The sequence below is a fragment of the Xenopus tropicalis genome, chromosome 6, assembly GCF_000004195.4.
Source record: "Xenopus tropicalis strain Nigerian chromosome 6, UCB_Xtro_10.0, whole genome shotgun sequence".
In the NCBI taxonomy this organism is placed as follows: Eukaryota; Metazoa; Chordata; class Amphibia; order Anura; family Pipidae; genus Xenopus; species Xenopus tropicalis.
In genome coordinates, this window is record NC_030682.2 from 59,813,184 (window position 1) to 59,829,114 (window position 15,931).

The 15,931-nt window shown below is 41.6% G+C and overlaps 1 protein-coding gene across 3 annotated transcripts in view; it reads left to right on the top strand.

The window, feature by feature from the left end:
• Positions 1–3,272: 3,272 nt before the first annotated feature.
• spata48 (spermatogenesis associated 48) overlaps positions 3,273–15,931 on the top strand; it is a 38,834-nt gene continuing 26,175 nt past the window's right edge. For 2 of the 3 annotated variants that reach the window (XM_002933408.5, XM_031904197.1), the window contains exons 1-3: positions 3,288–4,237; positions 5,900–5,985; positions 6,844–6,920. In XM_002933408.5, the coding sequence (XP_002933454.1) occupies positions 3,988–4,237; positions 5,900–5,985; positions 6,844–6,920 (413 nt within the window). In that variant the 5' untranslated portion in view covers positions 3,288–3,987. Of the gene's footprint in view, positions 4,238–5,899; positions 5,986–6,843; positions 6,921–15,931 lie in introns of all 3 variants that reach the window. The other variant, XM_031904198.1, reaches the window with a different exon arrangement.

A 15,931-nucleotide genomic window follows, 5' to 3' on the forward strand; every position in this document is an offset into this window, starting at 1 on the left:
CACTGTTTAGGGATGGTTTCTCCACTTTAACATGAATAGCCTCTTTTACGCCTCTTTCAAACCAGTGGTCTTCTTTGTCCAAAATTTGGACATTTTCAAAGGAGTGTCCCATGTGTTTTAGCTTAGAAATACAGCAGAGTCCTGGCCTGTAGAGTTCGCCCTCCTGGTCTGTGCAATCCTCGCTACCCTGGACTGCATATATAACATTGCTTTGTTTTTCCTTTGGTGTTGGATTCTTTGGTTACTTTGGTATTCCTTTCAAAGTAACTCCACAGCATTCACACCTCTGTGAGTTTCAGATGTCACCTTTCTGAAGAGTTACAAAGTGCCATTGTGATTGGATTAGTGGAAGAGTACATATGCTGAGGACTTCCCATACCAGTCAGTTGAACTGAAGAAGCTGCTCGGATGAGTATTGAAACGTCTTCAATGATTACTTAACAAGTCCAGTTGCTTTAGATTTATTCATACTAGATATGTTTATGGAAGCCATACATGACCAAAAATAATTTAATGATGTCAAAAAAGGGAAAGTTGTGCTCACAAGTAAATTTTAAACCATTAGTGCAATGAAGACAACAACAAGAGGTCCTCTGCACTCACCCATTATCAATATATATAGGACATTAAGACATACTGTGCATTAAGCTACCAAGATATGCCCTCCCCTTTAAGCAAAACAGGAATTGTTTGTCCATATATTGCAATATATTTCAAGCTGACCAACTATGTCAAAGTCATGCCGTCTCATGCCTGGATTTTAAAGCTAAATATAAATACATTGCTTTGCACTTTTAAAAAATGAATTGCAGCAATTAATTGATATGTTTTGGAAACAGTATTTTTTTCAATGTCTGTATGCCTTTAGGCATATTTATATTTCAACATATGAAGCATGTTTATGAAACCATACATGACTAAAATAATTTCATTATGTACACCCATGGTTTACATATATAAACACTGCACTAGGGAACACAAGGCCTACCTAAATACTGATGAAAGCAAACTGATAAAAATTCTCAGGTTCCTTACTAGATTGCAGATACATGGATAATTTAGCCCAGTAAAGGCTACCAGTTGACGTGGAAAGCAATGCATGAAAGTGTTGGCAGAAGTAGGTTCTCTGAGACATAGTGAAATTAATAAAAATTAATACAATATATTTCGGAGACTTTATTTACTATACAAACAAGGGCAAGCTAAGTAAAGCAATAGGATTTTTTGATTGCTCTGTAAGGACTAAAGATTTCAAGTGAACTTTTTTTCTAAGGGCCTTCCCATCTTGTAACTAAATCTTTGATGAAATATGTGATGTTAAACTAAAGGCAGTACCCAAGCGCCATCTAGTGCAAACTACACAGATTTTCTGGTAGATCATAGCTTGAATACAAATCTATGCATTTGAACTAAATCTGAATCTTTAACCCTTAAAATTAGAATCAACCCTACCAGACCCGAAGGTGATGTGTGCTCAAAAGTTATAAGCCAGAGGACTTTTTTTTAATTAACAACAATTAAATTGAGGGTCAAACAATTGGGATGTTTCATTTAAAAGTTACTTGTTGTTGCTTTAATAATTGATGATGGGAGATGGGCTTCTCATAATTCAGAGCTTTCTGAAGGTGAATCTCTGTGATTTATAAAAGAGGCAGTGTACCATATTTTTCAGTGTAAGTTCACTGAATAGCTTGTGGTAAACAAACGTTTTGTATATTGTTTTAATTAAGAACAAGTTACTGTTATTTTTTGGTCTTCACTGGGCAACATTTCTAATTTCTAGATTACATTAGATTTCTAAATTAGTTCTTCCACGAAACAGTGGTTTCCTGATTCAAGCAATTCTTCAGTCCCAGGGAAGTAGGTTCACTCTTTATCATTAGATTAACACTGATTTTGGTTATGATCTATGGTAGTGGTTCCCATGGGCGTCCGCAGAAAATTTTCCAAGGGGGGGCAAGTAAGCTAGCATCATCCTGCAACAGATAAATATATATATATTTTTTTTTTTTTTGCAGGATGATACTAGGGGAGGCTAAATATGGCCCATACACAGACTGACCTACAGCTAATGTGACACTTAGTGGATTCACTGCTGACGTAAAAAGTTAACCTCCCAACTACCTCTTGCCGTTCCCACTGACTCCCAGGGATACTGTACAAAAGTGCGGGTGGGGGTGCTTTTTTTTTTTACCCTAAAATGTTTAGTATTAGTAGTAAAAGTATTCATACGCGCACTTCTGTTAGGGGATCTGCAAACATTTGTGTTTGTGATCAGTTAGCTTAAAGGGGTAGTTCGCATTCGAATTCACTTTTATTTTTAATGGTTTTTCAGTTATTTAGCTTTTTGTTCAGCAGCTCTCCATTTGGTATTTCAGCAGCTATCTGGTTGCTAGGGTCTTATTTACCCTAGCAACCAGGTAGTGATTTAAACAAGAGATGGGAATATGAATAGTTAAGGGGCCTACTTGGAAAAATAAGTAATACAAAATTATAATAATAATAAAATTGTAGCCTCGCAGAGCAATATTTTTTGGCACCCATTTGAAATCTGTATAGAGGCAGAAGAGAAAGGCAAATTATTCAAAAAAATTAATTAGGAAGACCAATTGCAAAGTTGCTAGGAATAGGCCATTTTATAACATACTAAAGGAAGTGAACCACCCCTTTAGATGTGTTTATGTTAGTTTTATAGCAAGAAAGGCAGTGGGTACTGACTCCCCATTATATACAGTGAGACGCAGTCTGTATTTACAAACCCAGCACATTATATGCAGTGAGGAGCAGTGGGTACAGATGGCAGATATTCAGGCCCTGGCACTATAACACTGGCACTGATACACAACATTGGCCCCACTGTAACTTACTATAAATGAACAAAACAATGACAAAAAAAAAAAAAAAATAGTAAGTGCAAAAAACAACAACAAATATATAAACACACAATGAGCTTTTTCAGAGGGAAAGAGTTAACTTACCCTCCATGTGTTAGGGTAGGGGATAGATTAGTTGGTTCTCAGGTAAAGTTACAGGGGCAGATTCATCTTTTCAGTCTTTATTTCTGTTTCCAGTTTGCAAAATCTCCCGATCCCTGTGTGCATCTGTGCTCTGATTGGTCAATTTTACTGTCTGTCAAGGAAGCTGTGCTCTGATTGGTGAATCGACAAGAAGAAAGATCCAATCGGAGCACAGCAAAAACGGGCTTATGGGGAAAGTGCAGAAACGGAGTAAGGTTTATGTTTTTTTTGCTACTTTTCCAGGGGGGGGCAAGTGCCCCCTCTTGCCCCCTTCTGTGGACGCCCATGGTGGTTCCCAAACTATGGGATTGGTTCCCCTTTAGTTGTGAGGTTCTGAGCAGTGACGGAGGACACAGACTTAAAATTAGGGGTAATATTAAGGGAGAATGCTTATTTAGTCTCTTACATGCACATAAAATTCCAACCTGAATGATTTGGGATAATCTGTAAACATCTGTGCTAGCCATCTGTTAACTTGTTAGGCCCAAACCAAAGGTTCAACCTTCAATGGGGGAAGTTGGGATTGAACTAAAAAAAAAAATTGTACTATTATACAGCAAGTAACCGCTTTGCTAAAAGATCATCTTTTACTGCTTGGTGAACGAACATTTTTGGAACTCCCATTAGCAACACTGGATACAAACAGAAAACACAAAAATGGTCCAAACATGTAATTTTATTAAACAAATTTTACGCAGCGCTCTAATACAAAGCACTGTAGGGGAAAACATTCAGGAAGTGGTTCTCCTTCCTCTCTCGCTGTGAGCGTTTCTTAGCAACCAGGAACGCTAGGTCATTGGATACTTTCACCGGACGTTTGAGAAGAAGCAAGTGTAGCGTAGGGCAAGCAGAGGGGCATACTGAGCTCTTCCTACCGAGTCCTGTTACCGTGGCAACGTACCGAGCGAAGAGGCCAGTAATTGTGCCCAGTACAAGCACATGTGGGACTGGAAGTTGCTGCATTAAATAAATGGCTGAGAGCAAGTTAAAGGCGCAGCAAGTCGGTCATTGGGAGGAAAGAAGGGGGCTGGGGAGAGGAGAATGGCACAAAACTGCCCACTCTGCTGTGCTATCCATGATTCCCCAAGCTACTCCTTATGTTGTGATGCAACAGGAATCAGATCCCGACACTGATCTTTACAATCATTTCTTGCTAAGGACGAGTACTTGCTGGAATTCGGTAGCCAGGTCAGAAGCTGCCCTTCGAGCAATACTAAGAGGTAAACTAAAGATCCAAGAAATGGCAATGTGTTTATTACAGGTACAAGGTAAAAATCTATTGGAAAAAAATAGTTTTTGCTGTTCCATATCGAATACATTATTTTGCTAAACTGACGATCCTCACTGTATTTGTTGTCCCATAATGTAAGGAGGCTGATCGTTTCTCTACTTCCACCAGCAGGGGGCTCAAGTGTGGGGAGTCAACTAAATGGTTGGTGTCAGAAGGGACTGTTGACTTTCCAGAAAAGCACATTAATTTTAATGAATGTTACTCTAGAATGATCTTATTCTGCAGTCAGCAAAGACTTTTTAACGAAACTGAACAGTGGTACATTTGTTGCATTTCTATGCATAAATTCAAATTACAGAGTAAATATGGTTTGTTCAAGTAAAGGACTAAAGGTACCCCTGGGCTTTCTCGTATTTGTCTACTCCTGGGCAACTTATAGTAACAGTGGTATCAGACTGTAGCATGTAAAAATTAGCTTTTAATATGATGCAGACATTGGTATTCTGGGACAATTTGCAATTGGTCTTCATTTTTTATTTTTTTTTTCCTGTTATTTAGCTGTTTGTTCAGCAGCTCTCCATTTGGTATTTTAGCAGCTATCTGGTTGCTAGGGTCTTATTTACCCTAGCAACCAGGCAGTGGTTTAAACAAGAGATGGGAAAATGATAAGTAATAAAAAGTAACAATAATAATAAAATGTTACCCTTATAGAGCAATAGTTTTGGGCTGCCAGCATCAGTGACCCCCAATTCAAAGCTGGAAAGAGGGAGAAGAGAAAGGCAAATTAAAAAAAAGAAAATATATAAAACCAGTTGCATAGTTGCTAGGAATAGGGCATTCTATAACATACTAAAATTGAACTTTAAGTTGAGCCTCCCCTTTAAAATTAAAAGTTGTTTCTTAATGTTACTACCTAGGTGTGTCTGAAATAATCAAGCAGTTCCCCTAAAAACTAGTCTGCATTTTTACACTACAATACTTGAATTGTTAACTTTCATAACATGAAGATAGTCTCTCATTTTGAGAGATTTTTTTTAATTGTGATATTGTTTTTCTATTGTGTTTTTCAACCAAAATTAACTTTAATTACGCTATATAAATTATTTTAATCTTATTTTCTTCAGCCTTGGAATTCACAATTTCAAATAAAAATTAGATGTTGAGGAGGGAAGGGGTATGTGAGGAGTGCAGCAATATCTAAGAAGTTCTGAATTGAAAGTGAAAGTAACTACCTCTATGCCTAAGGCATACTGACAGATGGGATTTTTAAATGCTTTTATAGTGGGTATTGATGTGTTAATAAAAAAATAGTTTGGGTTCCATGTTTAGTTTGAAAAGGGATTTTATTGTACAACTTTTTAAGCCTTTTTGTGACAGGTCCCCTTTAAATAAACACAAAAATTGTTTTGCCACCAATATCAATTAATGCAGCTTTGGTGTGATCATGTATAAGGCACGTTTATTATTGCAGAGAAACAGGAAATTATTTTAAAAAAATTGAATTATTGGATTAAAATGAAGTCTATGGGAAGCCTTCCTGAAATTCAAAGCTTTCCAGATAATGGATCCTATTCCTGTACTGTGTATTGCTATCTTCACTAATTTTGGTGACATTTAACATTCAACCATATTTCTGTATTTGTATTTATAGGCTCGGCAAGCAAAAGGACACCCCCTCAAAAGGCACATGGACCAAGTTCAAGCTTATCTCAGACATTTGCATTTAATGCTGTAAAGGTGAATTTTGCTACAAATTAGGTTTTTTTTATGGTTAAAAGATATTGTTCTTATTATTTGCACAGCAAAAAAAGCCAAAGAACAAATCAAAATGTTAGATTTTCCACTGCATGCTCTCGTAGCCCAGACTGATTTCTGGCACAGCTACACTTATACCTCTAATGAGTTCACTAACATGTAAAAATGCTCTACTTTATGCAATAAGATTACTCAATGTTTCCTGGGTGTTCATGCATGAGAAGCATATGGGTGCTTTCTACCTTTGTGTCAGATATGTTAAGCGTTTTAGATACAGGGTCCTGTTTATGCCATCTGCACAAACAATTGCTGTCTGGTTTAAAGGGCAGCAACTTCCTGGGTGCAGATCATAGCAATGCAGAAGTCTCTCAATCCGCATTTTCTACTAACTGCTTCTGGCAGCTCACAGAAAAAATGTATTGCAAGCAATGAAAAATACCAACAATCCTAAAAAACTACTATCACATTTAAAAAACTTTATTTAATACATCATATAAAAAGGGTCTTTCCATAATTTGGATCTCTGTACCTAAAATGCGCAAAAAAAATCTAAATTTTAAAACCATTAGGCTTGTTTTGCCAGCAATAACAATTAATCATTCTTAGCTGGAATCAAGTACAAGATGCTGTTTTGTTAATGCAGAGAAAAAGGAGCTATTGGAGCTTTTTTCCCAGTAATTCTGAGCTTCCTGAATAACAGTATTTCCATTCACAAAAAAATGAAACACAATGTAGAATGAAAACTGATACTTACATATTTCATGGCAGAAAAAAAAATCCTGCAATATTCTAAAATTTAATTGTATAATTCATACAACAGTCTGTTTGCAATCCCAACAGGATTCTGATGATGTTTCAAATGAATCTTTAAGAGAAGCAATGGCCAGAAAGTTCATGTTCACTTCAAGCACACAAAGGTGAGACTGAGTTACTGTAGGTAGAGATATTCGGCAGTTCTGATGAGATTCTTCTATAACATTTAAAACCTAACTTTATCCAATGTATTCTCTATTACTTTTTATATACATACTGGTATTCTTCAGTTTGTAGTGATGTTATATTGGTAATTTACTATAATGCATGCAAACCATTAGTTGAATCCAATTTAGTACCAGAGACAACTAGTACATGCCTTCCTCTGCAGGCTAGTTCTTTGGAGATAACACTGACCTCTGATATTAAACGTTAAGTGGTAATTGTACATTCAGATGTCTATATGCAATCAAAATTGGCAAATTCAGAACCCCCACCTTACGCCTGCTCATAATATAAAAACAAAAAAAGACCATTCCTTTTTGCCCTCCCTTTTGAACAAGACCCCCCCTTCTTCACCATGAGTTCAACTACTAGGGCTTGTGATGAACAAACATTTTGCCTATCTGTTGTAATAAGTCAAATCAACTGGACTTGTGTTTTTTGTTTTTGAAGACGCTCTCAATTCAGAATGACTTGTACAAAGATCTTCCCTGAATAAATACCCTGGAATGTTGCTCCAGATCAGCATGATCTGTTTATCATAACCAGCATGGGATCAGGGATCTCATGAAGGTGAGGTGCCAAAACAGGTGGCAGACAATAGATGTTTTACCCCCCCCCCCCCCTTGGCCTCAATTCAAACTATATATGGCCTCTTTAACACCTCCTTTGAACCAGTTGCTCTCCCTGTCTAGAATCTGGACCTGGCAGTCTTCAAATGTGTGTCCTTTTTCCTAGATGTAGGCACACAGCTGAGTCCTGACCAGAAGAGCTGGCTCTTCTGTGCTGCACCATATTCTGGTGTAATCGTTGTTTGGTTTCTCCCACATATAAGTCAGAGCACTCCTCACTGCACTGTACTGCATACACTCTTCTTATGCTTTGGGATTGGATCTTTTGAGAGAACCAGTTGCTGCCTCAGTGTGTTGCTGGGTTTAAAGTAAACAGGGATGTGGTGTTTATTAAAAATCCTTCTAAGTTTTTCGGATACCCCAGCTACATATGGGAGGACAAAATTCTTTCGCCTGTCCTGCTTTCCTCCTTCGCCAGTAGTTTTGGTCTTACTGCTTATATTTCTACCGGTTTTAACAAAGGCCCAATCTGGATGCCCACACGTCTTAAGGGCCCCTCTGAGATGTTCTAACTCTTTCTCCTTCCCCTCTGTGCTGGTTGGGATCTTTTCTGCTCTGTGATGTAAGTTTATGATAACCCCCAGTTTGTGATCTAGTGAATGGTGGGAGTTGAACAGCAATTTCTGGTCTTTGTGGGTTGGTTTCCAGTAGACCTCTATTTCTAGGTTTCCACCCTCTCTGACTCTTACCAAGCAGTCCAAAATAGCCAATAGAGGCGATGACATTCCTAAGAGGTATGTGGCCTTTCTCTTGTATCTTTTGGTCGGGGCCCTTCTTAGAGCTTCATATGTGTTGTTGTACAAGTCATTCTAAATTGAGAAAGCCAGTTGGATAACTGGCGAAATGTCTTAAAAAAAAAAAAAAAAACACAAGTTGACTTATTACTACAGATACCCCATGACCTGGATGAATGAGAATCTTCACAAACAAACATTTTGCCTATTGTTTTTACATGAAAAATCAGTTTTTTGTTATTTCCTGAGACAAGGCAAATGCAGAAACTGAAACTACTCTATGTATGGTTCTTGTTAGGTAGATAACTATATTGCCAGTTTACAGCTAATCCCCTGATGAAGTTCGCATCTATAAGCCAAACGGTACACAACAGTAACATCAAAGGCTGTATAAGGTCCTTGAGGGTGATGACAGTTTTGCTACCACATATTTGAATTGTAAATCAGTGGGTCCTGGTCCCTCTGCACTCCTAGATGCCACAGTCTGTGTACTTTCCAAATGAAAATAGGAACTGTAAAGATACTAGGTAGTAAGCAAAAATAAGATTTAGAGGCACAAAAAAAATCACACTGTTCATGCAAACAAAATTCAAACATGATTAAGCTAATCTCAATTCCAAGTTTTTTCTCAGTCTTCCAAAAAACCTGGAAAACATTCTTTTTAAAGTTTTTGGGATTTAATCCTATACCCTAAAACAGACTCCTGCTGTACAAATATTGCAGCCCCCTCATAGATCAGAGAAATACCTTTCTGTTAAAGTTATAAATAGCATGCAAAGTGTTATGACAGTTGTAAAAAAGGGTATCATTTCTGGTGTCAGTATCTCTTTAAAATATTTCAATAGTACCAAGAAATCTTATTGTAAGTTGTGTTCTTACTTTCACCTTGAAATTCAAAAGTTGTTTAGGGAAAATATGCATCAATTGCATAAACACATTTTATAATCTTTTATCTAGGAAAAACTCAGTGATAGAGAATTTTCAGAAACCAATTTCACAGGTGATTAACAAAATGATTATCTTTCTCAATAGATTCTAAGAAAAAAACAACTTTTTACATTGGTAACTGACTCTCAAGAAAATTTTGTTTACATAGTGTCTGTTTGAATTATAAATGTTTTAAAAGGGACACTGATTTTTTTTTTACATAGATTATTTGAAACTCTTCATTAGTAACTAGAATATACAAAAATATAGCATTTATATAGTTGCAAATTTGTCATCTTTTTCAAAGGTGTTTATTTATGCATTTGTAACATAAAACAACATAAAACATTGACATTGGTTCTACAAGCGTTTTCTTTTCATGCCAGGATATAAACGGTTCATTGGGTTAGATATTCAATACTGTCCTACTCGAGATAGTGTTCAGATTCCTGTTAAAGAAGGGGAGGATTTGGGATTGTCATCTGGTAATTTTGATTATCTTAGGGGTATATAAACTCTTATATAAGGAATGATGTCCTACTTGTCATAAGCTTACAATAAGTTGCAGCTTAGAATCTTAAGGTGTGGCTTGGGCTTATTCCGAACACTGGGAAAATGATCCTATTTCAACCAATAGAAGTTTGTGTTCATTGTTGTACCTGAACTGCCCACTGTTGCTAAATGAGCCTGACTAATGCTGTTTAGTTGCTGCTTGGAATTTTGATTGATGTTGCACTTTTGGTTTGGGATGCAATGTACCCATTGTACATAAAATTACAAATTCAATATGGTGGGCTGCAGTGGTATCTTCCAGCCTGTGCCCAGGCTGAGATATGTAACTGTCTCTAGGCTGCAATGGTATCTTCCAGCCGTTGCCCAGGCTGAGATGTGTACCCATTGTACATAAAATTACAAATTCAATATGGTGGGCTGCAGTGGTATCTTCCAGCCTGTGCCCAGGCTGATATATGTAATTGTCTCTAGGCTGCAATGGTATCTTCCAGCCTTTTCCCAGGCTGAGATGTGTACCTCTCTCTGGGCAGCAATGGTATCTTCCAGCCTGCGCCCAGGTTGAGATGTATACCTAGCTCTGTGCTGCAATGGTATCTTGCAGCCTGTGCTCAGGTTGAGATATAGACCTAGATTTGTACTGCAATGGTATCTTGTAGCTTGTACCCAGGCTGAGATATGTACCTGGCTCTTGGCTGCAGTGGTATCTTCCAACCTGTGCCCAGGCTGAGTTATGTAACTGTCTCTAGGCTGCAATGGTATCTTTCAGCCTTTGCCCAGGCTGAAATGTGTACCTGTCTCTGGGCTGCAATGGTATCTTCCAGTCTGTGCCCAGGCTGAGATATGTAACTGTCTCTAGGATGCAATGGTATCTTCCAGCCTTTGCCCAGGCTGAGATATGTAACTGTCTCTAGGCTGCAATGGTATCTTCCAGCCTTTGCCCAGGCTGAGATGTGTACCTGTCTCTAGGCTGCAATGGTATCTTCCAGCCTTTGCCCAGGCTGAGATATGTAACTGTCTATAGGCTGTAATGGTATCTTCCAGCCTTTGCCCAGGCTTAGATGTGTACCTTTCTCTAGGCTGCAATGGTATCTTCCAATCTGTGCCCAGGCTGAGATGTGTACCTGGGTCGGGGCTGCAGTGGTATCTTCCAGCCTATGCCCAGGCTGAGATATGTAACTGTCTCTAGGCTGCAATGGTATCTTCCAGCCTGTGCCCAGGCTCAGATATATAACTGTCTCTGTGCTGCGATGGTATCTTCCAGTCTGTGCCCAGGCTGAGCTATGTACATAGCTCTGGGCTGCAATGGTATCATCCAGTCTGTGCCCAAGCTGAGCTGTGTACCTGGGTCTGGGCTGCAGTGGTATCTTCCAACCTGTCCCAGGCTGAGATTTGTAACTTTCTCTAAACGGCAATGGTATCTTCCAGCTTTTGCCCAGGCTGAGATGTGTATCTTTCTCTGGGCTGCAATGGTATCTTCCAGCCTATGCCCAGGCTGAGATATGTAACTGTCTCTAGGCTGCAATGGTATCTTCCAGCCTGTGCCCAGGCTCAGATATATAACTGTCTCTGTGCTGCGATGGTATCTTCCAGTCTGTGACCAGGCTGAGCTATGTACATAGCTCTGGGCTGCAATGGTATCATCCAGTCTGTGCCCAGGCTGAGATATGTACCTGTCTCTTGGCTGCAATGGTATCTTCCAGCCTGCGCCCAGGTTGAGATATGTACCTGGCTCTGGGCTGCAATGGTATGTTCTAGTCTGTGACAGGCTGAGATATGTAACTATCTCTGCGTTGCAATGCTATCTTCCAGTGTGTGTCCAGGCTGAGCTATGTACAGTACATAGCTCTGGGCTGGAATGGTATCATCCAGTCTGTGCCCAGGCTGAGATATGTACCTGGGTCTAGGCTGCAATGGTATCTCCCAGCCTTTGCCCAGGCTAAGATATATAACTGTCTCTGCGCTGCGATGGTATCTTCCAGTCTGTGCCCAGGCTGAGCTATGTACATAGCTCTGTGCTGCAATGGTATCATCCAGTCTGTGCCCAGGCTGAGATATGTACCTGGGTCTGGGCTGCAGTGGTATCTTCCAACCTGTGCCCAGGCTAAGATATGTAATTGTCTCAAGGCTGCAATGGTATCTTCCAGCCTTTGCCCAGGCTGAGATGTGTACCTATCTCTGGGATGCAATGTTATCGTCCAGTCTGTGCCCAGGCTGAGCTATGTACTTGGCTCTGGGCTGCAATGGTATCTTCCAGTCTGTGACCAGGCTAAGATGTGTACCTTTCCTTAGGCTGCAATGGTATCTTCCTGCCTGTGCCCAGGCTGAGATATGTACCTGGGTCTCAGCTGCAGTGGTATCTTCCAGCCTCTACCAAGCCTGAGATATGTAACTGTCTCTAGGCTGCAATGGTATCTTCCAGCCTTTGCCCAGGCTGAGATATGTACCTGGGTCTCAGCTGCAGTGGTATCTTCCAGCCTCTACCAAGCCTGAGATATGTAACTGTCTCTAGGCTGCAATGGTATCTTCCAGCCTTTGCCCAGGCTGAGATGTGTACCTTTCTCTGGGCTGCAATGGTATCTTCCAGTCTGTGACCAGGCTGAGATATGTAACTGTCTCTGTGCTGCAATGGTATCATCCAGTCTGTGCCCAGGCTGAGATATGTACCTGGTTATGGGCTGCAGTGGTATCTTCCAACCTGTGCCCAGGCTGAGATGTATACCTATCTCTGGGCTGCAATGGTATCCTCCAGCCATTGCCCAGGCTTAGATATGTAACTGTCTCAAGCATGCAATGGTATCTTCCAGCCTTTGCCCAGGCTGAGATATGTAACTGTCTCTAGGATGCAATGGTATCTTCCAGCCTTTGCCCAGTCTGGGATATGTAACTGTCTCTAGGCTACAATGGTATATTCCAGTTTTTGCCCAGGATAAGATATGTACCTGAGTCTGGGCTGCAGTGGTATCTTCCAACCTGTGTCCAGGCTTAAATATGTAACTGTCTCTAGGATGCAATGGTATCTTCCAGCCTTTGCACACGCTGAGATATTTAACTGTCTCTAGGCTGCAATGGTATCTTCCAGCCTTTGCCCAGGCTGAGATATTTAACTGTCTCTAGGCTGCAATGGTATCTTCCAGCCTTTGCCCAGGCTGAGATGTGTACCTGTCTCTGGGCTGCAATGGTATCTTCCAGTCTGTGTGTAGGCTGAGATATGTAACTGTCTCTGCGCTGCAATGGTATCTTCCAGTCTGTGCCCAGGCTGAGATATGTACCTGGCTCTGGACTGCAATGGTATCATCCAGTCTGTGACCAGGCTGAGATATGTACCTGGCGCTGGGCTGCAATGGTATCTTCCAGTGTGTGCCCAGGCTGAAAGATGTAACTGTCTCAGGTTCAGATATATACCTAGCTCTGTGCTGCAATGGTATCTTCTAGCCTGAGATATGTACCTGGCTCTGGGCTGCAATGGTATCTTCCAGTCTGTGACCAGGCTGAGATTTGTATGTATGTATGTATAACTTTATTTATAAAGCACCACAAGGGTACGCAGCGCTGTACAATCTTGCAGAATACAAAATTACACACAGGGAGGACAAGTGATATAATAAATAAATACAGTAAATATATATATATATAAGTGCCATGTGGTATGAGACACAGTGGGAAGGAGGTCCCTGCCCCGTAGAGCTTACAATCTAAGATATGTAACTGTCTCTGCACTGCAATAGTATCTTCTAGTCTGTGCCCAGGCTGAGCTATGTACAAAGCTCTGGGCTGCAATGGTATCTTCCAGTCTGTGCCCAGGCTGAGATATATACCTGGGTCTGGGCTGCAGTGGTATCTTCCAACCTTTGCCCAGGCTGAGTTATGTAACTGTCTCTAGGCTGCAATGGTATCTTCCAGCCTTTGCCCAGGCTGATATATGTACCTGTCTCTGCGCTGCAATGGTATCTTCCAGTCTGTGCCCAGGCTGAGTTATCTACATAGCTCTGGGCTGCAACGGTATCATCCAATCTGTGCCCAGGCTGAGATATGTACCTGGTTCTGGGCTGCAGTGGTATCTTCCAGTCTGTGACCAGACTGAGATATGTAAGTGTCTCTGCGCTGCAATGGTATCTTCCAGTCTGTGCCCGGGCTGAGATATATACCTGGGTCTGGGCTGCAGTGGTATTTTCCAACCTTTGCCCAGGCTGAGTTATGTAACTGGCTCTGGGCTGCAATGGTATCTTCCAGTCTGTGACTAGGCTGAATTATCTACATAGCTCTGGGCTGCAATGGTATCTTCCAGTGTGTGCCCAGGCTGAGATATGTACCTGGGTCTGGGTTGCAGTAGTATCTTCCAGTCTGTGCCCAGGCTGAGAGATGTAACTGGCTCTGTGCTGCAATGGTATCTTCCAGTCTGTGCCCAGGCTGAGATATGTACCTGGGTCTGGGCTGCAGTTGTATCTTCCAGCCTGTGCCCAGGCTGATGTATGTAACTGTCTCTAGGCTGCAATGGTATCTTCCAGCCTTTGCCCAGGCTGAGATATGTACCTGTCTCTGGGCTGCAATGGTATCTTCCAGTCTGTGACCAGGCTGAGATATGTAACTGTCTCTGCACTGCAATGGTATCTTCCACTCTGTACCCAGTCTGAGCTATGTACATAGCTCTGGTCTACAATGGTATGGTCCAGTCTGTGCCCAGGCTGAGATATATACCTGGGTCTGGGCTGCAGTGGTATCTTCCAACCTGTGCCCAGGCTGAGATATGTAACTGTGTCTAGGCTGCAATGGTATCTTCCAGCCTTTCCGCAGGCTGAGATGTGTACCTTTCTCTGGGCTGCAATGGTATATTCCAGCCTGCGCCCAGGTTGAGATATATAGCTAGCTCTGTGCTGCAATGGTATTTTCCAGCCTTTGCTCAGACTGAGATATGTAAATTTCTCTAGGCTGCAATGGTATCTTCCAGCCTTTGCCCAGGCTGAGATGTGTACCTGTCTCTGGGCTGCAATGGTATCTTCCAGCCTGCGCCCAGGTTGAGATATATACCTAGCTCTGTGCTGCAATGGTATCTTCCATTGTGTGCCTGGAATGAGAGATGTAACTGTCTCTGCACTGCAATGGTATCTTCCAGTGTGTGCCCAGGCTGAGAAATGTACCTCGGTCTGGGCTGCAGTGGTATTTTCCAGCCTGTGCCCAGGCTGGTGTATGTAACTGTCTCTAGGCTGCAATGGTATCTTCCAGCCTTTGCCCAGGCTGAGATGTGTACCTGTCTCTGGGCTGCAATGGTATCTTCCAGCCTGTGCCCAGGCTGAGATTTGTATCTGGCTGTGGGCTGCAATGGTATCTTCCATTGTGTGCCTAGAATGAGAGATGTAACTGTCTCTGCACTGCAATGGTATCTTCCAGTGTGTGCCCAGGCTGAGATATGTACCTCGGTCTGGGCTGCAGTGGTATCTTCCAGCCTGTGCCCAGGCTGAGATATGTAACTGTCTCTAGGCTGCAATGGTATCTTCCAGCCTGTGCCCAGGCTCAGATATATAACTGTCTCTGTGCTGCGATGGTATCTTCCAGTCTGTGCCCAGGCTGACCTATGTACATAGCTCTGGGCTGCAATGGTATCATCCAGTCTGTGCCCAAGCTGAGCTGTGTACCTGGGTCTGGGCTGCAGTGGTATCTTCCAACCTGTCCCAGGCTGAGATTTGTAACTTTCTCTAAACGGCAATGGTATCTTCCAGCCTTTGCCCAGGCTGAGATGTGTATCTTTCTCTGGGCTGCAATGGTATCATCCAGTCTGTGACCAGGCTGAGATATGTACCTGTCTCTTGGCTGCAATGGTATCTTTCAGCCTGCGCCCAGGTTGAGATATGTACCTGGCTCTGGGCTGCAATGGTATGTTCTAGTCTGTGACAGGCTGAGATATGTAACTGTCTCTGCGTTGCAATGCTATCTTCCAGTGTGTGTCCAGGCTGAGCTATGTACAGTACATAGCTCTGGGCTGGAATGGTATCATCCAGTCTGTGCCCAGGCTGAGATATGTACCTGGGTCTGGGCTGCAGTGGTATTTTCCAAACTGTGTCCAGGCTGAGATATGTAACGGTCTCTAGGCTACAATGGTATCTTCCAGTGTGTTCCCAGGCTGAGATATGTAACTGTCTCTAGGCTGCAATG